The sequence below is a fragment of the Diabrotica undecimpunctata genome, chromosome 8, assembly GCF_040954645.1.
Source record: "Diabrotica undecimpunctata isolate CICGRU chromosome 8, icDiaUnde3, whole genome shotgun sequence".
Lineage (NCBI taxonomy): Eukaryota > Metazoa > Arthropoda > Insecta > Coleoptera > Chrysomelidae > Diabrotica > Diabrotica undecimpunctata.
This window is the reverse complement of record NC_092810.1, coordinates 424568-445506: the sequence shown is the minus strand read 5'-3', so window position 1 is coordinate 445506 and position 20939 is coordinate 424568. Positions and strand designations below refer to the sequence as shown.

Sequence of the window (20939 nt, the reverse complement as noted above, 5' to 3'; positions counted from 1 at the left end):
CACAACTAATTCTCGTCTGTATATTTTCTAATGTTTCTAAAATGCTGAATATTATCTATACCTTCTAAAATTTCCAACAACATACCTACCTGTATTTGCCCATTTCATAAAGTCATTAAAGGGATTAAATTGTTATTGTTATAATGTGAAATACCAAGAAGACGTAACAGGCCATTTATTTCCATACAGATTACGAATAATGGGCATTTCTCCCTGTTATTAAAGGGATATTATTTATCTATTGTAAAATATCAAGAATATATAAATGGATTGTCTCCAAATAAGGGCATTATACTTTAGTGTTTTTGTGCATTTTACCTCGAATAATATAAAAATATGCAAAAAGTTTACTAGTTGCATTAAATATAGAAAATATGCTCTCTGCATATTTGCCTAAGTCTGTTTATTACACACATAAAAGCGTAATATCTTAAAAACAACTGTTTTTTCTGTTTTTTGTTTTGTTTCTCAGGCCCAGACTTTTTAATAATATTTTTAGTCCCAGTGCACTTTTTCTTTCCCTTGTTTTGTCTTGTTAACCTTCACATGCAACAAAAACGCAAATAATATACCGATTTGCAGTCATTTCGGTTTCAATAATTTAAAAGTTTATGAGTTATACTTTCCACTTAAATGACTTGTTGTGGTCTGAAATCTCCATAGATACCCACGTTTAAAATTGATTTGATTTGCATTGCACTGTTAGAATATTCATTTGAGGTTGCGTCTCTGATACGGTGTGCCCCCAAGTTGCATTAGTGAGCACGCTGGGGAATTGCATGGAAAACGAGGGAGTTGTCCCTCTCAATACCAAGTGAGTTGCATTTCTAATCGTTTATTATTTATTGTAATTCTAATATTGTAGATACATTAAAAGTGCATGGAAAACTTTTGAAAAATGAATTAATGTTGTCGTTTTTTCCTTAATATAAGTATTTATGATTGACACTTTTATAGATTTTCTGTATTTCGTCTTCTTCTTCTTCTTCCTTCTTGTATGTAGGCTTTAAACCCTGTTTTTTTTCAATATTAGCCTCCTAAATTGTTTAAATTCATCACACAATCGCACATCATTCGCACAATCTTTTTCTTCGTCTGCCTTCTTCAGATTGTGTCATTAAGAGATCCCGCCGCTTTACTTGCTTTTAAGCTTTGTTGTCGTAATTTTTATTCACTTACATTCGTGTAAGTTAAAACTTTTGTGGTAAGCTTAAGTGCGGTGTTAAGTAGATTTATACTTCTATAATGGTTGGGATCTTCTTTATCTCCTTTCTTGAACATTGGTATCATTATGCTGTTTCTCCGTGCGTCTGGTATCTTGCAGTGTTTGTCATCTCTAGGGATATACTTTCTCCTCCGTGTTTTAGAAGCTCGTTGGTTATTTCGTCTGGTTCTGGTGACTTTCTATTTTTGAGTGAATTTATGGCTATCTCTACTTTCTTAAAACTGATTTCTATTTCGTGTCTTAATTCAGTTGATTAAAATTTTCCTTTCCTTTAAACAGTTCCATCAGGTATCTTTCCCATTCGTTTGCTGGTATGTTATTGTATTCCTTCAATTCTGCCATTTCTTTCCGTTGGTTTCTTATGAATCTCCATATTTGTTTTTGTGTAGGTACCGCAGAAGCCGCTTTCCATCCTTTCTGTAAACTGTTCCCAGTGTTCAATTTTGTTCTTTTTACCAACTGCTTTGTTTCATTTCGTATTCTTCTGCATTTCGTACCCTTCTTAATTTTGTTATCTTAAAAAATTATACCTATCATAGATTTTTTTTCGATTTCGTACTTTATAATAAAAATTATAAATTATTAAGAAGCATAAAGGACTTCTGTGATTGCACAATTTTTACTTTTAGAACATTCGATCCAAAAATGGCACAGAGTATCGATATTTATTATTTCACTATGAGCCCACCGTCTCGATCTGTTTTGATGCTGATGAGAACTTTGGGCATCAAACCTAACATAAAAATTGTTAACGTACTTAACGGAGAACAAATGAAACCTGAGTTTCTTAAGGTAATAAAAAAATTATAGTATATTTCAGGATTCTTAATTCTGTGCTTTTTAATTCTATTATAGATAAGGATATTTTACACCTTTATTTTACATCTAGAACGTATTATACACTCTAATAATAAATTGTTAGTTGCATATATAGCACAAGGTATTTTGCACATTTTTTTAATAATTCAGTCGTCGGACTGGACTGTTCGAACAAAAATGAGACGAACAATCTGAATTTTGCTGAGAATGTCAATTTTGGAATGTCAAAAAGATGCAAAAAAGTTTGCTACTTCTTTTCCCGGGCTTATTCCTAAAACCTTTCTATCTAAAGCTGTTTAAACTTTCACATTACAAACGATCTCACTTCACATTAAATTATTTCACGAAGACAGCATTGGGTGAAATTTGTAGTTAAATTTGTGTGGTTTTGAAAAACGACTTGTGCCATCTAAAAAAAAAACAAACCAATTATATCAAGAACAAAATTCATTAATCCCAATCAATATATGTATTACAAAGCAAGAGATCTTTTTAACTAAGTTAAAGTTATAATGAAAATATCAAAATCGAGTTCATTTAATAGCCGCATGTATCTATTCAATGGTTTGTGAATACCATAGGTTGTTCTGTGAAAAGGAATATTGAAAACATTGTGGTAACGTAGAGCTTGATGGGGAACATTAAAGTTAATCTGGCTTAACAGGTTTGGACAATCAATAGATCCATGTCTGATTTGGGTAAAGTGAGGGCAAAGTTAATTTATTGTTGATCGATACGGGAATAATCATGATTTTCAATAGTAGTGTGGACATGGTAAGCACAATATCTCAAAAATTTAAGCTGAACTTTTTCTATGGTATCAATCTTGTTGAATAAATGGAGAAGTACTTGCAATTTCTAGTAACGAAACCGAGAAGTTTGGATGTCTTTATTGAAAGAGTTTATGTGGTCACAGAAAGTAAGCTTCTCATCGAAAATAACACCCAAATCCCGAATAGGAGAAACATAATTCAGTGGCTGATTATTGTATTCCTTCTAGGAAATAGTATAGCTTCTTCCAATTCTATTGACTTTACGAAAAAAACTTATAAAACAACATTTTTTTACAATCAAGTGGAGTTTGCTCTGATTGCACCAATTTTGTAGTCGGTCTAAATCATCTTGTAGCAGGGCTTGATCTCTTAAGCTATTTATAACTTTCCAAAATTTCAAGTCGTCTGCCAATATTAGACATTTCCTATTTAGGAAACAGGAAGTGATGTCGTTAACGAAGATATTAAAAAGAAGTGGAGAAGTGTGGCCTCCTTGAGGAACTCCAGATGTTACTGAGATACTGTCAACCTATCTTGACTCTATGACTTCTCCAAGATGCAGAGTTTTTAATCCATTCAACAAACCTGACATGAAAGCCTACATTAATTAATTTGCCCAAAAGTATTTGGTGATCTATACGATCAAATGCTTTAGAAACATCTGCGTATATGCATTTACCTATTAACGGTCTTCCATATGAGATAATATATCAGATTGTTAGCAAACCAAGTTTGTTGCAGTGGATTTTTTGCTATGAAAACTATGTTGTAATTGAGATATTAAGCTTTTACATACATATAGCTTAGGAATTGCAGATTGTATACAAAGGCTACGATAATTTTCAATATTGTCTTTCTGACCATTTTTAAATATAGGAACAACACAACTTTTTTTGCATGACAAAGGAAACAAAGAGGTTTCCAGAGATCTAATAAATATTATAACAAATTTTAATAAAAAATTTGGCACTCCATCTGGACCAGCAGTAAGTTTACTGAGAAGAACAAATATTTGTACTAAAGTTGCTATTTAATGGATGGATAGGTACGTAAAGGTTGTTGTTATTTGGTGAATACATAGTTTGTAAGAAGTTCATAAATAAATTAGCTATGTCTTACTATTTGTTGCAGAATAAACTTAATTAAATAAGGAGTTAGGTAGATTATGACTAGATCGGTTATCATGAAAATCGAAATTTGTGACCAGTCCATGGAGAAAATAAATTTAATTAAGCTCCTGAGAATCGTTTGTAAGTATATTTAACAGCTTATATTTAAAATGCAAAAATTGCATAAAAAAGCAGCATTCTTCACCTTTAAAACGCATTTTGATTTTTGTAGATAGGAAACTCTGATCAAAAGATATCAAATCTTTACCGTCGAGTTGATACAACTTTTTTTAAAAAATTTGTTGTTTCTAACAGTGTGTACAAAAAGTTTTTCTAGACAAAAAAATGCTTATAAACATTTTTGTTCAAAATTATCTCAGCTACATTTTTTATTTGAAACATTTTTTTCTACGTTTTTAGAGGGTAGGAGTGGCATAATTTTTTGTAGGTTTTTTGGGTCCAAAAATTAACATTTTTAGAAAAATTTAGCTTGTTCGTATAATTTATAAATGTTTAATGGTATTTTCGTCTTTTATAACTAGAGTGTAAATATAATAACCATAATTTTACAGTTAACATCTGAAAACTCTCAAATGAACCAATCGTTTTTATCGTTACTAACTAAATTGTCTATTTTAGATAAATCCTTTACATACTATCCCAACAATCAACGACAATGGCTTTATTTTGTATGAAAGGTAAGTGTACATTTATATACTGCTTTTCCTTCTCATTCCTTAAGCTCTTGACTTCCGCTTCTTACAAATCCACTCGTCTCCCCAAAACTCCAATACTACAACCACAACTACCACAAGCCGACCTCTGTTCTTTCTCATTTCAAACTCCCGATAAGAGAAGAGCCATACCTTAAAGAGGTGCAACGCTTAAACAAGGGTTCAGAACGTCTTCGATTCGAGGCAATCGCTCTCTTAGTTCCTTGATCTCTACGAGCCTTCTGCCTGCACCCTCCAATATTAGGTTTCTCTACCCTGGGGACTTCCTTTTGGGGCTCTGCTCTTCATCTAACACTTTATTGGGCTGTGCTTCCAAACAGGAAGTCTCTTTCGCTGAACTGACTTTGTCTACAACAATTTGAATTTCATTATTATCAAACCCTTTTCTACCGAAGTAGTATGAAACGGGAATAAATAATGGCTTGATGCCGAGCCTTCTCATTACGAGAAGGGTGAATACAAAATAAACTGAAATGGACTTAAAAATAGAAATATGGAATGTAAATAATAGAAGTAATATAAATAGACAATGGAAATATGGATTATTAAAAGAGGGTGACTTAATGTCAAACGTTTCCACATCGGAAATGAACGAAAATGTTAACCGATCCTTCCGATAATGGACTTAAAAACCTCTGTAAAGCACCCTTATGAGTGAAAGAAGCTATTTTAATCAAGTAGATGATAATCCATTCAATATTTGAAATATTTATTTTCAATAACACCAGTGTACAAACATGCAAAGAAATCGGTTTTGTTTTATATTAGTATTGTTATGTGCCCCTTTAAGGTTTTGTACTTCACGAGGCGAAACTCTTTTCTTTCGCGAAAATTCCAGTCAGCAGTTCTTGGCTTTCAGTATTATAGACACGCAAAATCTAGAAATTGCGATCTGAAGTTAGTTTTTATGCGAATACCAAAGTGTTTATTTTGTAAAGCCATATCCGATAATTTATTATTAATCAGTTATTTGATATTTAGTTAGTTAGTTAATATTAGTGAGTTTTTTACCTATTTATTAGTTATAAACTACGTGTACTTCTCTTAATCCACACAAGAACGTAACACTATTTCATAGAAAAAAATTCCCGTTTCCTTTCATTTTCCTTCATAAATATGTATAAAGATCCACCCTTCCTTTCTTTACATTTCATAGTCTTATAAAAGTATTACAAAATTGATTTTTATCAAAAGTTCTGTTTAAACCAATCTAATACACCTAAAAGAACACGTCATCAGATACTTTATTATTAATATACCGAGCACTTTTATCCTGTAATAGTGGAAAGTGTTTAAAACTTGTTCTTGATGTATTATTATTATAAATCGAATACTAGACTGTTGTTAATTATAGCCTGTATTTTTCAGCTCTGCTATATTGAAATATTTAGTAGATCAATACGGAAAAGATGACAGTTTGTATCCAAGAGACAGTAAAAAGGGAGCAATCGTTACTCAACAGTTAAGTTTCGCAAATACAACACTATTCCCCAGATTTATATCGACACACGTAAGTTTTACGAACATATTTTAAAATTTTTAATATATTATTTCCTAGGTAGAGTAAATAAACTTTGTTCAAGGAGCTCTTTAGAAAAGAAAAAACATTTTTTAAAAAAGAAATCTATTAAAGTAATTATTTTTAGGTGAAAGTAAAGTCAGATGACTAACTTTTTTCCTCATGATTTTAAAGTCATCTACTTTAAAATGTATAATATATGTCTGTCAATATGAATGTCAGATAAAATTAAATGATTAGAAGAATTTTTCACCAAGTAACAAAAAACAAAATTTGTTTAATTCATTAATAGAATAGAATAGAATGAAAATATGCTTTATTGTCACTAAAAATTGTACAATTTTATGGACAAAGCTTATGAAAAGTAAAAAAAAAACAATAACAATTAAAATTTACTAAAATTACATAAATCGTCGATATCACAAAATAAAAGATAATAAAATATACAATCGATTGCAAAATTTAACTAAATTGCAAATTTCATAATAAAACCTTACGAACTAGTTTACGAATAATTTTAAGTTGCTGTATGTGATACCCAAATATAAAAGTACTTTATTTGCATGTACCTAAATATACTGTAACAGTTATTCGTTAAAAAGCTCTTCCACTGAATAATATGGTCTATCAGATAGATAGGCTTTTGTCAATTTACGAAACTTAAGGAAAGAATTTGTAGATTTAAGTAGCAAAGGGAGACGGTTGTATAATTTTTTTGCCGAATATAATATAGATTTCTTTTTTCTTTACTAACTCAGTGGACGGGATCGGTAAATACACATCAAAGGTTGGATTTCTGGTGGAGTAGTGATGAGTAGGTCTTGCTGGAAAAGCATGTAGGTGTTTACGAATTAAGCAAATAAGAGTTAAAATCCCGTGATTTTTGAAGTAGCTTCTGCAATGTGTTATTCTACTGAGGCCAAAAGGATACCGTATTGCTCTTTTTTGTAATTTAAAAATAACATCAGATCGGGCAGCTGTACTAGAACCCCAAAAAGGAAGGCCATATCGAAGATGAGACTCGAACAAAGAAAAATGTGTTATTTTGGAAGATGCTAAATTGATTTACTTCGAAACATCTTGTTGCATAGCAGACTGAGGGTAGTTTCTTACGGGTTTTTGAGGATTGTTTGTTAACAGTGTTAAACTTGGTATGTACTGCTTCATGATCAGATAGTGCTGCATTAATAATTGTAGTACGTACATTAAGGGGTGAGAAATCTGAGACAATATAATTAATTATGGTAGATGTTATTTTAGTAATTTTTGTAGGAGAATGCGACGTGCATCGTGAAACCATACGATTCGAATATATTGACCAAGGATAATTGCACAAGTAACAGCGTAATTAATATTCAAGTCACCGCATAGAACCTTTCTGCTTGTTAAATTGGTTAAATTTGTTAAAACCTTTTAAGTTTGCGGGCAGGGCAGGTCATCTATCAAATTTAACAGATTCTGAAAAAATAGTTCCGTAGAAGAATCAGGTGATATATAAATGCAAAGAATGTATAGATTAAGATTCTTGTTATAAACCAATGAAAACTGAAAAAAGGATTCATTAAACAGAAAGTCATATTTTGTTAGAGAATAGAAACCATAAGCTGAACTTGGACGATCATACCTAGCAATTGTGGTATATCTTTTTACAAAAAAGGCTCGTTGACTTCCGGATCGGGGGAATCCTAATTCTTTTAAAAACAAAACTAATTCATCTGTTTTATATCTTATAGAACGAATAAAAATCAGAACCATGCTAAAGTTGTCATCACTAAAATAATTTGAGGTTTCTAGTCCCTCAGAATACGTCATATTATTTAAAAATTTCGTTTTGAAGAGACAACGGAATAGTAGATTCGGTGATTTTCCCCTGATTTTTGTAGGTGAATAATTCTTTCCGAAGTGAGAAAGGACCTAAAAGCAGCACCATCAATTCCATAGGCATCTTTAAATTCTAGAAGGATTGTTTGTCGTAGATCTTCAGTCTTAGTGGGAAGTCCTTCAGAACCAAAAAGAGTTTTACGCTTGTGTTGGTGAATCCTTCGTAACATACTGAAGCAGGTTGGTCGTGTAGAAAAACAAGATGTAGTTTAATGGCTTTCAAGATATCCGGATCCCTTAATCTTGCTAGAAGATAACGACTGTTCGAGATATTGGTTAATCTAACTCTTAGTGGGATCAAAGGATCCAGATTTATCGATGATTTCAAAGTATCCTTCTTAATGAAGTTAATATGAGAATGGAAAGCATTCTCATAGAATTGGATTATCCAAGCTAACGGGGCTTCTGATGTTCTTCGGACTCATATTTGACTCAGATGAAGATGATTCTGTAGACTATTTAATGTTTACACCAGGTAGCCAAATTTCCTTATTAAATAATAAGTCAATAGAGGTTTTAGATTTTATGCCTATTTTGAATGAGGAACCACTTGCTATGTCGGCATCTTGCAGGAGGGCATAAGATCTAATATATTCCTTGATACCCAGCTTCTCTTTAATAACGTCAACAACTTGTATAGAGGTGTAAATTGGGGTTAAGCAGGTAAAAACTACATAATGGCATTTATCTTCTGTAATTTTTGACTTTTTCTCTTTTGATTCGAAATTTTGAGGGACATCAGTTTGGGTACCTGAGGTGACATAAAATGTATTTTTCTTCAATACTTCTTTTTTCGTTTGTATAGTAGATAATTTGTTAGTAAGATTACCCATTCGATTAGATATTTCACTGATGTTTTAATGACGTTAAACATCAAAAATAAACTTATTTTAAACTTAAATTGTTTATTACTTAATAACTTTAAATTGAAACAATATTCTTTTTAATATTACAGATAGCCCTTTTATTTGGCGGATCAGTATCAGAGGACGACAAGAAAAAATTAAATGACGCCTTGGAATACCTTAACAATACTCTCAGCGATTCTAAATGGACGGCAGGTGAGAATATGACGGTAGCCGACTTTGCTATGATAGGAATTTTGTCTAACCTTGAGGTAAGAACCATTTCCCGATTGGTATGTCACAAAAATCGGAGCTAAACATTGCACATTTTAAATAAATACTTTTATTTAGGCTGCTGGTGTATACGACTTGACCTCATTCACCAATTTGTGGCAGTGGTACGAAAGAATGAAAACGTCCTTGTCCAGTTATGGATATGAAGATATTATGCAAGCTGGTGCCGATGCTTTTGGTCACATGATAAAAAACAAAATAAACTCTTAGATCTGTTTAGCTTTTCTCTATTTCTATCAAATTATCTATACATCTATTCACAAATATTTATTATTTTAAAAGATTTGAACGATCATTATAAACTGAAATGATTGTAATAATGTTAATAAAATATTATCACTTTTTTCGTGTTTAATTTATCTTCCATTCTTGTATAACGGTTTGTCTCTAGGATATCTATGGTAATCTGGCTTCTTTAAAGCTACTATTTTTTACGCATCGTTATCAAAACTTATATTTTTTATAGCTTATACGTTCTTCAGTCTGTATTCGTATTAAAGAATATTTTTTCAGCTGTTGTAAACTATAATAAACAAGCCTTTTTTTTAATATTTAGATTGCACTTAGGACCTTCATAATTCGTCTGCAAAATCATTATAACACAATAAAACAGTCAACTAAATTTCATTAAAATCGATTTAATATATTTCGCATAATAATATTGCAATCTAAATTTTGAACGTTTTTTAAATCTTGCACAACAAAAACTAGACTTGGAATTGAAATCGGATTATTTGGACAGATTCAGGAATGTCTAAATGAATTTCTCCTCTCTTTCTGATGACCTTAATTGTTATATAAAGGTCATCGTATGTGCAGAAAGCAACAAGTTTAAGAAATTTGGAAATCAGAAACAGGAAAAAGCGTGTAAGAGATAAAAATAAAGCAAATGGTGATGTCCTACATAAAAAATAATTTTCTAGTGGAAAGCTTGTATGAATGATGTGGTTATTACCTGGAAAAGCTGTTAATTAAATAAACGTAATGTTTGAAAAGTAAGAAAATAGATTCAAATGTAATTTAATACAAATCAAATCAAGATAAAAATAGCCTATAGAATTAGACAGCCATATAATCAAATTCTCTACTTTATCAGAAATTTCCTCATATCTGTTGTCTAATTTGTTCTATTTCTAGGTAGATACGGCTTCAATTATATTGTTATTGTTACTGAACTGCTTCCAATAACCGAAATGACTATTTAACGACTTTTACTTATTTGTGTGATTAAATACAAATTAAATAAAACACTGGAATCTTACCCAAACTCGAAATAAACCAAATAATATAATCATCTTTGTGACCCGGCTATTCTTTCGATACAACACTCAAAAAATATATTAATAAATATTAACAAATTTGAAAATTATCGTAAATAATTGAAAGTATGAGGTTTTTTATTAAATTTTTGAACAACTTCAGTGTCGTGGAATTATTGGGTATGTTCGCCGAAGGCGCATTTAAATCCACAGATGAAATTAAGATGGTGGATTATACTATTAATTATAAAATTGTTTTTGACAACGAATATGTCGAAGATAATAATTTGAGAATTTATAAACATCTACAGAGAGTTGTTGAGTTAGTGAGGAAAAAGTACAGTGATGTAGATAGGGGTATAGAACTAGAAGAAAAATTTAGGTATGTATATGGCAATTTTTAACGTCCTTAATATGTTTTCGTGATTTTTATAATATTCTTGTTGAAGGTAGTCCTGCTTTATTAACATAGGTCACTGCTGCGACTGCTTTCAACAGAGTAGATGCACTCTCGTATTTCATATACAATACAAATTTTTATACTTGAATTCTTTTCTACCTAAGCTAAAGTTTCATTATTTTCTGTGTTTGATTTATCTGATTCTGCTGGTAATCATATTAAAATACCAAGGTTTTCACCTCGCAATTTTTTCGGAAAAGATCGATTTACTTGAAAATTTGAGAATAAGTAGTGGATAGTCCAAGGATCAATATTGATCAACTCTCGATCTTTATGGATAGTCTCTAGCACACGTTCGTTAGATATGTGTGCTGTCCACGGGATTTTGAGCATGCAACGGTAACACCACAACTCAAACGCTTCTAATTTATTAAGATTTTTTATTTTTGTTGTCCAAGTTGCGTAGGACCAGTCGTAGCACTTTAATACTCTTAGACGTGTGGTCAATGACAGACTTCTACTGCGCAATCGAATGCTAGTTAATAAATCCTTTTCGTGCAATTTCTATTCTGGTCGAAATTTCCTCGTCACATTCAGCCCTGCAGCCAGTCGAAGTACCCAGATATCTAAAGTGTTCCACCCTTTCCAGGATTTTGAGTCTTCGATATTAATTTTTCCTACCACCATCCACTTTGTTTTTTTCGCGTTGATTAAGCCCTTTTGAGAGCGTTCGTTGTTTCTAGCGTTTAACATGGTTTAAAGGTCTTCTAGGTACTCTGCCATTATGGCGGTATCATCTGCATATCTGATGTTATTAATTTCACCACCAATTTTAACACATTTGCGACGATTATTTAACACTCTCTCAAAAACTGGTTATGTAGTCATTAAACAACATAGGTGACATAACATATCTCTGTTTGACACCACGCATAATAAAAACTTTAGCTGTCTAATTTTAAGCTTAGTTTCCTGGACTATTAGTTAATGAAGAAAAAAGTTGACAAAAATTATAAATTATGCTAAGAGAAAAAATGAAAAATTCAGAAAAAGAACCCAATAAACAAATAACGTAAAATTCGCTTCCAATTTTTTTCTGCTACATTCCTTGTAAAAATACTTTTCCAAATAGTCCCTATTTGAGTTTATAATATCTTTTTCTAATGGTTTGAGCCTGGAACATATCTAGAAGATCATTCTGGCTTTTGCATGAGTGTATTGCTCAGTAATTTCCTCTTTTTGGTCAGGACTGGCTCAACGTACGAATCTGTCGTCTTCTTACATATAAAAACTGATTTTAAAGGAAAAATTATGCCTCAAAGTAGTAATATTAAGAAATAAAGATAATATTTACATCATATAAGTATCCCAGCCGGAATAGACAGACAAAAGATAGCAATATTGATTAAATTAGTAATTTATTAAAAAACTATTTTTGCAGATGTTTCTCCACCGATATTGTTCATTTTAATTATTTTATTAAATTTGGAGAAAATGAAAGGGAAGTGAAGCAATTGAATATTATAGAACGAAGAATCATTTTTGCTTTTAAACGCAAACATGAAAGTATTACAGTCTTAAGATGGTTAAAAGTGAGTATTTTAGGATTGGTTATTTATATTTAATGTAATTGGTTTTCTTATAGAAGATACATTAATGTCTTTCAGAAATCCGGATCATAAAGAACTTAAAACACTTTCTTTTTGGAATACATTATCAAATTTTAATAACCCAATATTTTTTTAGAACGCACTCGGTGAACTGATTACATACGTGCTCAGGGAATTTGAAGAAACTGATCGTGTTGGTATAGTGATAAAGCACGAATCACAAAGAGACCGCAAAGCAACCTTTCCGATTCGTCTCAAAACGGAACTTGAAGCAGCTATTATCTTAGACACTCTCAACAATGTTATTAAAATCAACGGTTGTTTCGCCGCCGAAGAGAGAATGACATTACAGGTAGTTAGGATAAAACTACCAGGTCCTTCTAAACAAATCAGACCTGAATATGTGACCAAATTTAATTATAATGAGCCGTTTGAATTCTTTTATAATTAATAAAATATTTTCTTCTGGTTTTTTTCTTTAATTATTCCTTCACTCTTATTTGTGATGTAAAAGTAGTTACCAATAAACTACATAAACTACAATAACAAGTTTAATCCCATAATCATAATACCAAGATTTATTTTACATCGGCTTATATTCAAGCCGATTCTGGATGCTCAAATTGTCAAAAGTTTTCAATTCTAGGAATCGATTGTTCAATTTCGAATCGATTCTTATGCTTAAATAAAGTTATTTTGATGTTTATTTTGTTGGGAAAAAATCTTAAATACGAAATAAATACTTTACTTTACTTTAGTTAAGGTTTCCAAAATATATTTTTACATTAAAGTTATCTAAAGATCACTTCTTGAATTAAAAAAACTTTTGATTTTTGACATATCACGTGGTTGACTGAATTTCAGGTTAAGGTTAAGTCACCGTCTCTTCAATCCTAATCGAAAGTAGTTTGACGTTTAGGGATACAATGTTTTTCCAAAAAAATTGGTTTTCTTGTTAAATAAGTCTAGGCCTGACATAGAAAAATGTCCAAAAAGGATACCACTTCCGAAGTTTCCATAAGTATCGATTATGATGATCCTGCTTATAGAATATCCCCATTACAACAGGCAGCAGCCTCATGTACCGGAGCCCTGATTACTTCGTTATTCGGTAATGATTTTACATTTTTATACGGATATATTGAATAACAGTGTTAATTCTGTGTTTTTACACCATAAATGACTATTTTCCAGAAGGTCAATGCATACATTATTTGTAAATTAATATACTTCCTAAACAATACCTGAAACATTGTCATTCATTCTTATAAAATAATGTGTCGTCATTAGTTCATAGAATAAAATGTATCTGTACATTTTCAGTGACCCCATTAGATGTTGTAAAAATCCGATTGCAGTCCCAACAAAAGATATCACAAAGCCAGTCAAAATGTTTTTTGTATTGTAATGGTTTAATGGATCATTTTTGTAGCTGCAGTCCAGATGATCCTAATAGTAGATGGTTGCAACGACCTGGACATTTTAATGGAACAATTGTGAGTACATGTTTATTTTTGAGGATATAAAAGGTTTCAAATTTACCGCCTAATGCTTTTGAACAAATAACATTGAATATTTTATTCAAATTATAAAAGTAATAGAATTTTTCTTTAAATTGTCTCACATTGTCATATCACATTTTACACTTACTTTTGTAGATCTGCACAAAATTTTATCTACTCAGGGTCAATGATTTATTTTATTAAACATTTTATAATGAGAACATGTCGTTTTAGGATGCTTTTATCAAAATTAGCAGGACGGAAGGCATTTCTTCACTATGGAGTGGTTTAAGTCCCACACTAGTCTTAGCAATACCTGCCACTATAGTATATTTTGTGACTTATGAACAATTGAAGAATCATCTCAAAGATGATCATAGGGATAAATTGTTAAAAATAGGCCAAATACCAAGTAAGCAAACCCCACTGTGGATACCTTTATTATCTGGTGCATTTGCTAGGGTAATATCAGTTTCACTAGTAAGCCCTTTGGAATTGTTTAGGACCAAAATGCAATCACAGAAGCTTAGTTATTACGGTAAGATCCTAGAAATAGTATATTGTTGTGTGTGAAATAAAAGCTGTGACAGGAATTTATTTTTGTAAAATCAAAAGATAGTTTTCATCACATGAAAGCAATTAGAAAAATGTATCATACCTTTACTGAAGCTTTTTATTTTATTTAACCTGGAATTTTCGATCATTAGATGTTAATCAAAATGATGTCATATATACATATTATATTAAAATGCATTTTTTATTTTTAGAGATGAATCTTGCTGTAAAAACATTGATAAAACAAGATGGGCTTCGAGGGCTTTGGAAGGGAATATTCCCAACGTTATATAGAGATGTGCCATTTTCAGCTATTTATTGGATGAATTATGAAAGTATCAAATCTCTAATGGGTGTAACAGATAGTCAACCTTCATTTTGGATAAGTTTTTTTTCTGGAGCAATTTCTGGATCTGTAAGTTGTTTTTATATTAATTTGATTAGTATTTTTATGATATAGTTTATTATTAAGTCAATTATTTTTAGATAGCAGCCTCTATAACAACACCTTTTGACGTTGTAAAGACACATCAACAGATTGAATTTGGGGAAAAAAATCTATATGGAGGTAAGTAATATATCGATATGCAATAAAAAAGTATTACTAATAAGAAATAGTATTACATCTTTTATTTAATATGGAAAGATAATTTTATTTAGCTGCCAGTAACTAGTAGTATCAAAAATCTTTTGCATTTCTTCTGTAAATCTGTAAGCTTCTTCATATAATTTCTACAGTTGGTAAAATCATATGATTAAAAGACCCAATAATGAAAAAATTCTGATTTATTCAAATTGATCATACGATAAATTTTTCAGCTGGAAACAAAGTAAAGGCGAATAGGTCTACTATAGAGGTGATAAGGGAAATCCGAGCGGAGCATGGGACTAGGGGATTGTTCGCCGGTTTAGCGCCAAGATTAATCAAAGTTGCCCCTGCTTGTGCTATTATGATCTCCACATTTGAATATGGTAAAGTGTTCTTCAGTAAATGGACAAATCAACCCATGGACCAACTGGAACCTGATATTAGTTCAACACCTAGTTTTGTATCTAAGGATGACAGGTAATTATAATTTATAAATATATGCCATTAAAAGTAGGGTAACCAAACTACACAACATTATTCCAAAATGGTTACTTACAGTACATACTTACAGTTTCTCGTGACAAACTTAAATAATTTAGAATCCTTTATAAATATTAAGTGGATATGCTGCACCAAGCGAAAGGAAAGCCTTTCATCTAAAGTAATTTATAAGTCTTTAATGGAAGAGACATAATTAAGAGGTTGCTCGTCATTGAAATAACTTTCCAATACCACTCCTGTGCACCTTTGGAGTAAAACTGATATAACAACACTTTTTAACATATAAATGAAGATCTGACAACGAATTTTTGGATCCATTCAACAAACATGAAATCCCACAGAAAGCCATTTCATGATCAACATGATCAAATGATGTACTGAAATCAGTATATATAGCATCCACTTGTTTTTGGCCCTCGATTTGCTTCATAGCATAATAATAGCAAACTAAATTAGTAGCTGTAAATTTTTTTTCACAAAAACCATGCTCAGACTCGCTTACAGATTTTGAAAGATAGACAGATTGAAATAAGTCATCATCATCATCACTGGCTCGACAACCCTTTTTGGGTCTTTTTTATTACCATTATTTATTTTATACCCAGTTTTTTATTTTTAAGGTTGTTATATTATTTTCTATTTGTTCTAAGTATCTCAGCTTCGGTCTTCCTCTTGTCCTTTTTCCTACTGGCATCTGTTTGAATATTTTGTTTGGTATTTCGCCTTCTTCCATTCTTTCTACATGTCCTATCCAACGCAGCCGTCCTATTTTAATGGCACTATAATATCCGGATCCTGGTATATTTTGTATAGTTCAGAGTTGTATCTTCTCCGCCATATTCCATTTTCTTTTGTGCCCTTATATATGTGTCGCAAGATTTTTCTTTTGAAGGTGGCTAACAATGTTTCCTCTCTTTTAGTGAGTGTCCAGGTTTCTGAGCCGTATGTGAGTACCGGTCTTATTAGGGTTTTATATATTTGGCGTTTTGTTTTTCTCACGGATTGAAATAAGTCCTTGAATAAATTAGCAATTTTTTGTGCATTAGAAGCAGATAACCTATAAAACATAGCATTTGATAAACTGTGACTAGAATGTTTATTATTAATATATGTCCAAAATGATTTAGGATTGCTTTTCAAATTAGCATAGATACCTTTGACAGCATTTTATATGCAATGAGTGAGCATACCTTTTCTCACATGTCAAAATTCTAAGTTAATATGAAAACCATTTAAGAAAAGTTGATGTTGTGTGTCCCTTTAGCGGTATAAGTTAGAAAATCCCTAGCGAAAGAATTTCATAGAACATATTAGTTGAAGTATCAATATCATTGTGTGCTATGCAATCCTGACAATTAATAAAGGTCAAAAAGTTATTAAGTTTAGTGTAATTGCCATTTTTAAAATCATAAACAATTTCTGACAAAAAAACATTATTAACCATTTCTGCAACACAACAGCTCTTGTCTGAGAGGTCGACAATCCACAGCATTTTTATGCAAAGGGAAATTATTTATTTTTATAGCTGTCACAAGCAATGGTTTGTTTCTCATCACGATCCAAACCCAGTGTGTATACACCACAATTATAATTATTAATTGTCAGTATGAACTAAAAGATAAATCTATAAATTGTCTGACAATTTGGTCTTAAATTTTGACACTTTGATTGCTTTTAGGTCCATTTTATTAAATAATGTTATTTTTTTTGTCATTTAAAGATTCTTAAATTTGACCATATAAATTTGATAACTTGCATCATCTATTTAATTTTTTTGAAAGTTTTTTTTTGTTTGCAGGAAATCGGTGATGCTAGGCAATAAAATTGGAATGTAATTTAAGTTGGGCTATTGCTCCTCATAGGCAGTGGTGGGATTTTAAAATTAATTGGTTTTTAAAGGATTTAGTAAATCAAACTGTGATAAAACGATAACTGATTCATTAATGCCATTGAAAAAGTTTTACCTATTAAGTTGTGCTACTGTCTTTTTTTCAAATTATGTATGACAATTTTGGTATTAAAAGAGTATTTTAGTGGAATTTCGTGGCCAACTTGACATAAAGCTTTTATATATATTTACAATGTGTCAATTTTAAAACTTACACTGGGCTATATCTCACGAACAAAAGCTGACGTCGAAAATGCTTGAAACCGTTTCTAGGATAGTAAGGGGGACCTAAAATGGCATGAACGAGAACTCACCCCCATCAACCCCCTAGGCCCCACCCACCACAACCAAAAAAGTTTAAATTGCAAACCCCTACTTATGATACATCATTAAAAAGACTATACAAAAAGCTATCCAATGGTATAAATAATAATTATACAGGCTGAAGCAATAATTGTAAAACTTTGGCTTAAATGGAAAATTTAATGAGGTTTTTGTTGAACTACAAATTTGTTAAAAATGTCAATTAAGTAAATGTTCAAAGTGGGTTCCATTGTTTTGTAAACAATAATACAGCCTATTTTCAAATTCTGCACGAACTTTCTGCATAATTCTTTCTCGCAATTTCTCAGATTGAGTTTTATAAACAACTGACTGAAGGTAACCCCATAGAAAAAAGTCTGGTGACCTCGGTAGCTACTCTATAGGAACTCTCCTTCCAATCCATTTGTTTGGATAATTAGTATCCAACCAGTGCCTAATTGGAGCTGCATTGTGAGGAGGTGCTCCATCTTGTTGGAAGTGCAACAAATCTTCGTCTAGTGCTAGGTTGCCTTGATCATCCCTTTGGTTCTCTAATTCATGCACAAGGCTCTATTGCAAAATTTCCAAGGACCCCAATTCGGAATGCTTAATTCAGTAATCTTGGGGCATCCCTTTTTATTTTATTTTGCACTGATTCTGTTTCTCTAAACTTTACAAATACAAAAGTCATAGGAAGTGGGCTGATATTAACACCCTGTATACTTATTGAACAATAATTATAAAGGGTCATCAACAGAATTGACAAAAACCTCATTAAATTTTCCATTTAAGCCAAAGTTTCACAATTATTGCTTCTTCTTCTTCTTCAAGTGCCCTGTCCGTTGCGAACGTTGGCTATTAACATGGCAATTCTGATCTTGTTTGCGGCGCTTCTGAATAGTTCGACCGAACCACTTCCTCAGATTTTGGAGCCACGAGTGTCTTCTCCTGCCTGGCCCTCGCTTACTGTCTATTTTTCCCTGGACAATCAATTGCAGTAGACGGTACTTATCGTGTCTCAATATGTGGCCTAGATATTCAAGTTTTCTTTGTTTAATTGTATTCACGATTACAATTTATGCTTTACCTTGTATAATTATTATTTATACCATTGGTTAGAATTTTTTATAGCCTTTTCAATGATGTGTCACAAGTAATTTAGACTTTTTGGTTGTGGTGGGTCCTAGAAACGGTTTCAAGCATTTTTCGATATCAGCTTTTGTTTGTGAGATAGAGCCCATTGTAAGTTTTAAAATTGACACACTGTTTTCAAAATTTCATATTAGAATATGAACCATACCGCTCCTCACTCCAAAATGTTTGTTAAAAACCTAACTTGGCATGTGACTTACATTAACTGTTTTTCTGTGTTTCCACGAATATTATTTATTCACAAAAGAAGTACTTGGTCCGTTGATTATAGTAACACCCGATAAAAACGAGAGTTACCAATCGTATTAATAATAGTAAAGTGTTTACGATTAATAATAAAGATTATTAATCGTATTAATAATAAACGTTGTTTATTTTAAATAGGTAATGACGTCACTAATAGGCTTGATTGTTGATTATTTTGTATGCTGGCAATGGGTCTGAGTAAAACTCAAGATTAAGCCAATCAGAGGAAGAAGAGGACTGCACTTATCGTTCACATGTGTCATAAATTAATGTGTTTTTGGTATAAAGTACCCAATTAGTTAAAAATATAAAAGAATAAGATTAAATAATGCCGTCTTTTGTTTTATTTGTTGTTATTCATAAAATGAGTCCACTAAAAATACCAGATATGATAATTTGATGAAAATTCTTCTGATGATGACTCCATTGTCTGTTGTCAATATATTTCGTCGCCGCCTATTTACAATAAAGTAGTAGGGACGTCCATATTGTAATAATTCTAGGAAGTATTCATGCACCCATTTGTGGTTAAAATCAAAATAATTTATCGTGTTCTTAGAAAATTTCCTTAATATATTTATTTCCTATTTTCTCAAGTTGCAGCTTTTACTTTATGGAAGTCCCTCGTACATCATAATTTGTCTTAATACTTATTTAATTTTAATTCCGGTATAAATACAATGCACATATCTTTCCAAAAATTGTTTTTTTATTTTTAATAAACATAAAAAAAGATTACGTCTTTTATTTCTTGTAAGGGCTTACATAGGTCTTGTATTTTCAAAAAATCCGAATATTTTTTTATTCCATATGAAAGTATAGTACTTCAAGAGTATTTACACTAAATTTAAAGTAAATTCGAGCAATATTACAGGAGGCATAGAGATAAAGATTTGAATAACGCGCCGTCGGTACGTTCACTTTGAGCACGAAACTACCCCCGTTGTTTTTCCGTTCCGTACTCACGATTTATCGAAAACGAATTGAACGATTTTGCTGAAAATTTGCGCAGTTCATTTATAAATAAACCATAAACATTAAAAAACATGTTTATGTGGTACAATTTATTTTACGTTAGGCAAATCGAGTTTGAATCTTGAAAACCAATCCTTAAGATAGACAACCAGCTATATATCAACTTGTAACGTTTGTTTTCTTATTCCTGTTATAGGAGCGATTAATTACAGAGACCCGTTCGAAAAATTTTGAACCTTCACCAAAGAATATAGGCGCTTAAGCGTCTATATTCTTTGCCTTCACCTTCAAATGGCCGCCATATTGTTTTGAAATATTAAAAATCTTGATTATTTTAAACAATTTTACCCATTGTTTCATAATTTAACAGTAAAAAACAGTGATATTTAATATGTTTTAGTTACGTTTTTTTTATTAAGACATGTATATATACTTTTCTTTGCTTTTTATGTAAATTTTTTTTGATTCATACTACTTTTTCTGTTATTTTTTCTGTATTTTTGATTATTTGGGCACTTTTACTAGTTTAAAGCAAAGAAAACATTAAAATTTGAGGTTTTTTTCACTTTTTCGGCTAAGTCCACAAAAAATTTGGCATTTTTGAGGCGTTCCGGCTTACTAAATAATTACCTCGACAGGATATGATTGAATATCAATTACTCACAAAAAAGAATAGAAATATGGACCAGTATTGTCCTGGTATAAAAGTATAGTTTACAAGTAAAACAAGAAAAAGCAGTTGATGTTAAAACAATATTAC

The 20939-nt window shown here is 31.3% G+C and overlaps 3 protein-coding genes across 3 annotated transcripts; all 3 read left to right on the top strand.

Annotated features, from left to right (window-relative positions):
* The first annotated feature begins 668 nt into the window (after nucleotides 1–668).
* LOC140448191 (glutathione S-transferase 1-like) lies at nucleotides 669–9541 on the top strand. Its single transcript, XM_072541303.1, has 6 exons — nucleotides 669–814; nucleotides 1855–2017; nucleotides 4566–4624; nucleotides 6029–6170; nucleotides 9016–9177; nucleotides 9257–9541. The coding sequence occupies exons 1-6, from the start codon at nucleotides 780–782 to the stop codon at nucleotides 9407–9409; spliced, it is 714 nt and encodes a 237-aa protein (XP_072397404.1). The 5' UTR covers nucleotides 669–779; the 3' UTR covers nucleotides 9410–9541.
* Nucleotides 9542–10464: 923 nt separating this feature from the next.
* Nucleotides 10465–12937, top strand: LOC140448646 (uncharacterized). The gene is made up of 3 exons (XM_072541744.1): nucleotides 10465–10840; nucleotides 12300–12450; nucleotides 12605–12937. The coding sequence occupies exons 1-3, from the start codon at nucleotides 10587–10589 to the stop codon at nucleotides 12917–12919; spliced, it is 720 nt and encodes a 239-aa protein (XP_072397845.1). The 5' UTR covers nucleotides 10465–10586; the 3' UTR covers nucleotides 12920–12937.
* A 256-nt stretch (nucleotides 12938–13193) lies between these two features.
* On the top strand, nucleotides 13194–19944 carry LOC140448645 (mitochondrial glutathione transporter SLC25A40-like). Its single transcript, XM_072541743.1, has 7 exons — nucleotides 13194–13579; nucleotides 13792–13964; nucleotides 14205–14508; nucleotides 14738–14940; nucleotides 15012–15093; nucleotides 15345–15591; nucleotides 17414–19944. Exons 1-7 carry the CDS (start codon nucleotides 13453–13455, stop codon nucleotides 17448–17450), a joined length of 1173 nt encoding a protein of 390 aa, XP_072397844.1. The 5' UTR covers nucleotides 13194–13452; the 3' UTR covers nucleotides 17451–19944.
* Nucleotides 19945–20939: the final 995 nt, after the last annotated feature.

Coding starts and splice junctions, on each gene's coding strand:
- LOC140448645 (XM_072541743.1), top strand. CDS start 13,453: ATGTCCAAAAAGGATACCACTTCCGAAGTTTCCATAAGTATCGATTAT. Junction 13,580..13,791: donor CCTGATTACTTCGTTATTCG/GTAATGATTTTA, acceptor GTACATTTTCAG/TGACCCCATTAGATGTTGTA. Junction 15,592..17,413: donor TTTGTATCTAAGGATGACAG/GTAATTATAATT, acceptor TTTTGTTTGCAG/GAAATCGGTGATGCTAGGCA.
- LOC140448646 (XM_072541744.1), top strand. CDS start 10,587: ATGAGGTTTTTTATTAAATTTTTGAACAACTTCAGTGTCGTGGAATTA. Junction 10,841..12,299: donor GAACTAGAAGAAAAATTTAG/GTATGTATATGG, acceptor CTATTTTTGCAG/ATGTTTCTCCACCGATATTG. Junction 12,451..12,604: donor CAGTCTTAAGATGGTTAAAA/GTGAGTATTTTA, acceptor ATATTTTTTTAG/AACGCACTCGGTGAACTGAT.
- LOC140448191 (XM_072541303.1), top strand. CDS start 780: ATGGAAAACGAGGGAGTTGTCCCTCTCAATACCAA. Junction 2,018..4,565: donor TGAAACCTGAGTTTCTTAAG/GTAATAAAAAAA, acceptor TGTCTATTTTAG/ATAAATCCTTTACATACTAT. Junction 6,171..9,015: donor CCAGATTTATATCGACACAC/GTAAGTTTTACG, acceptor TTAATATTACAG/ATAGCCCTTTTATTTGGCGG.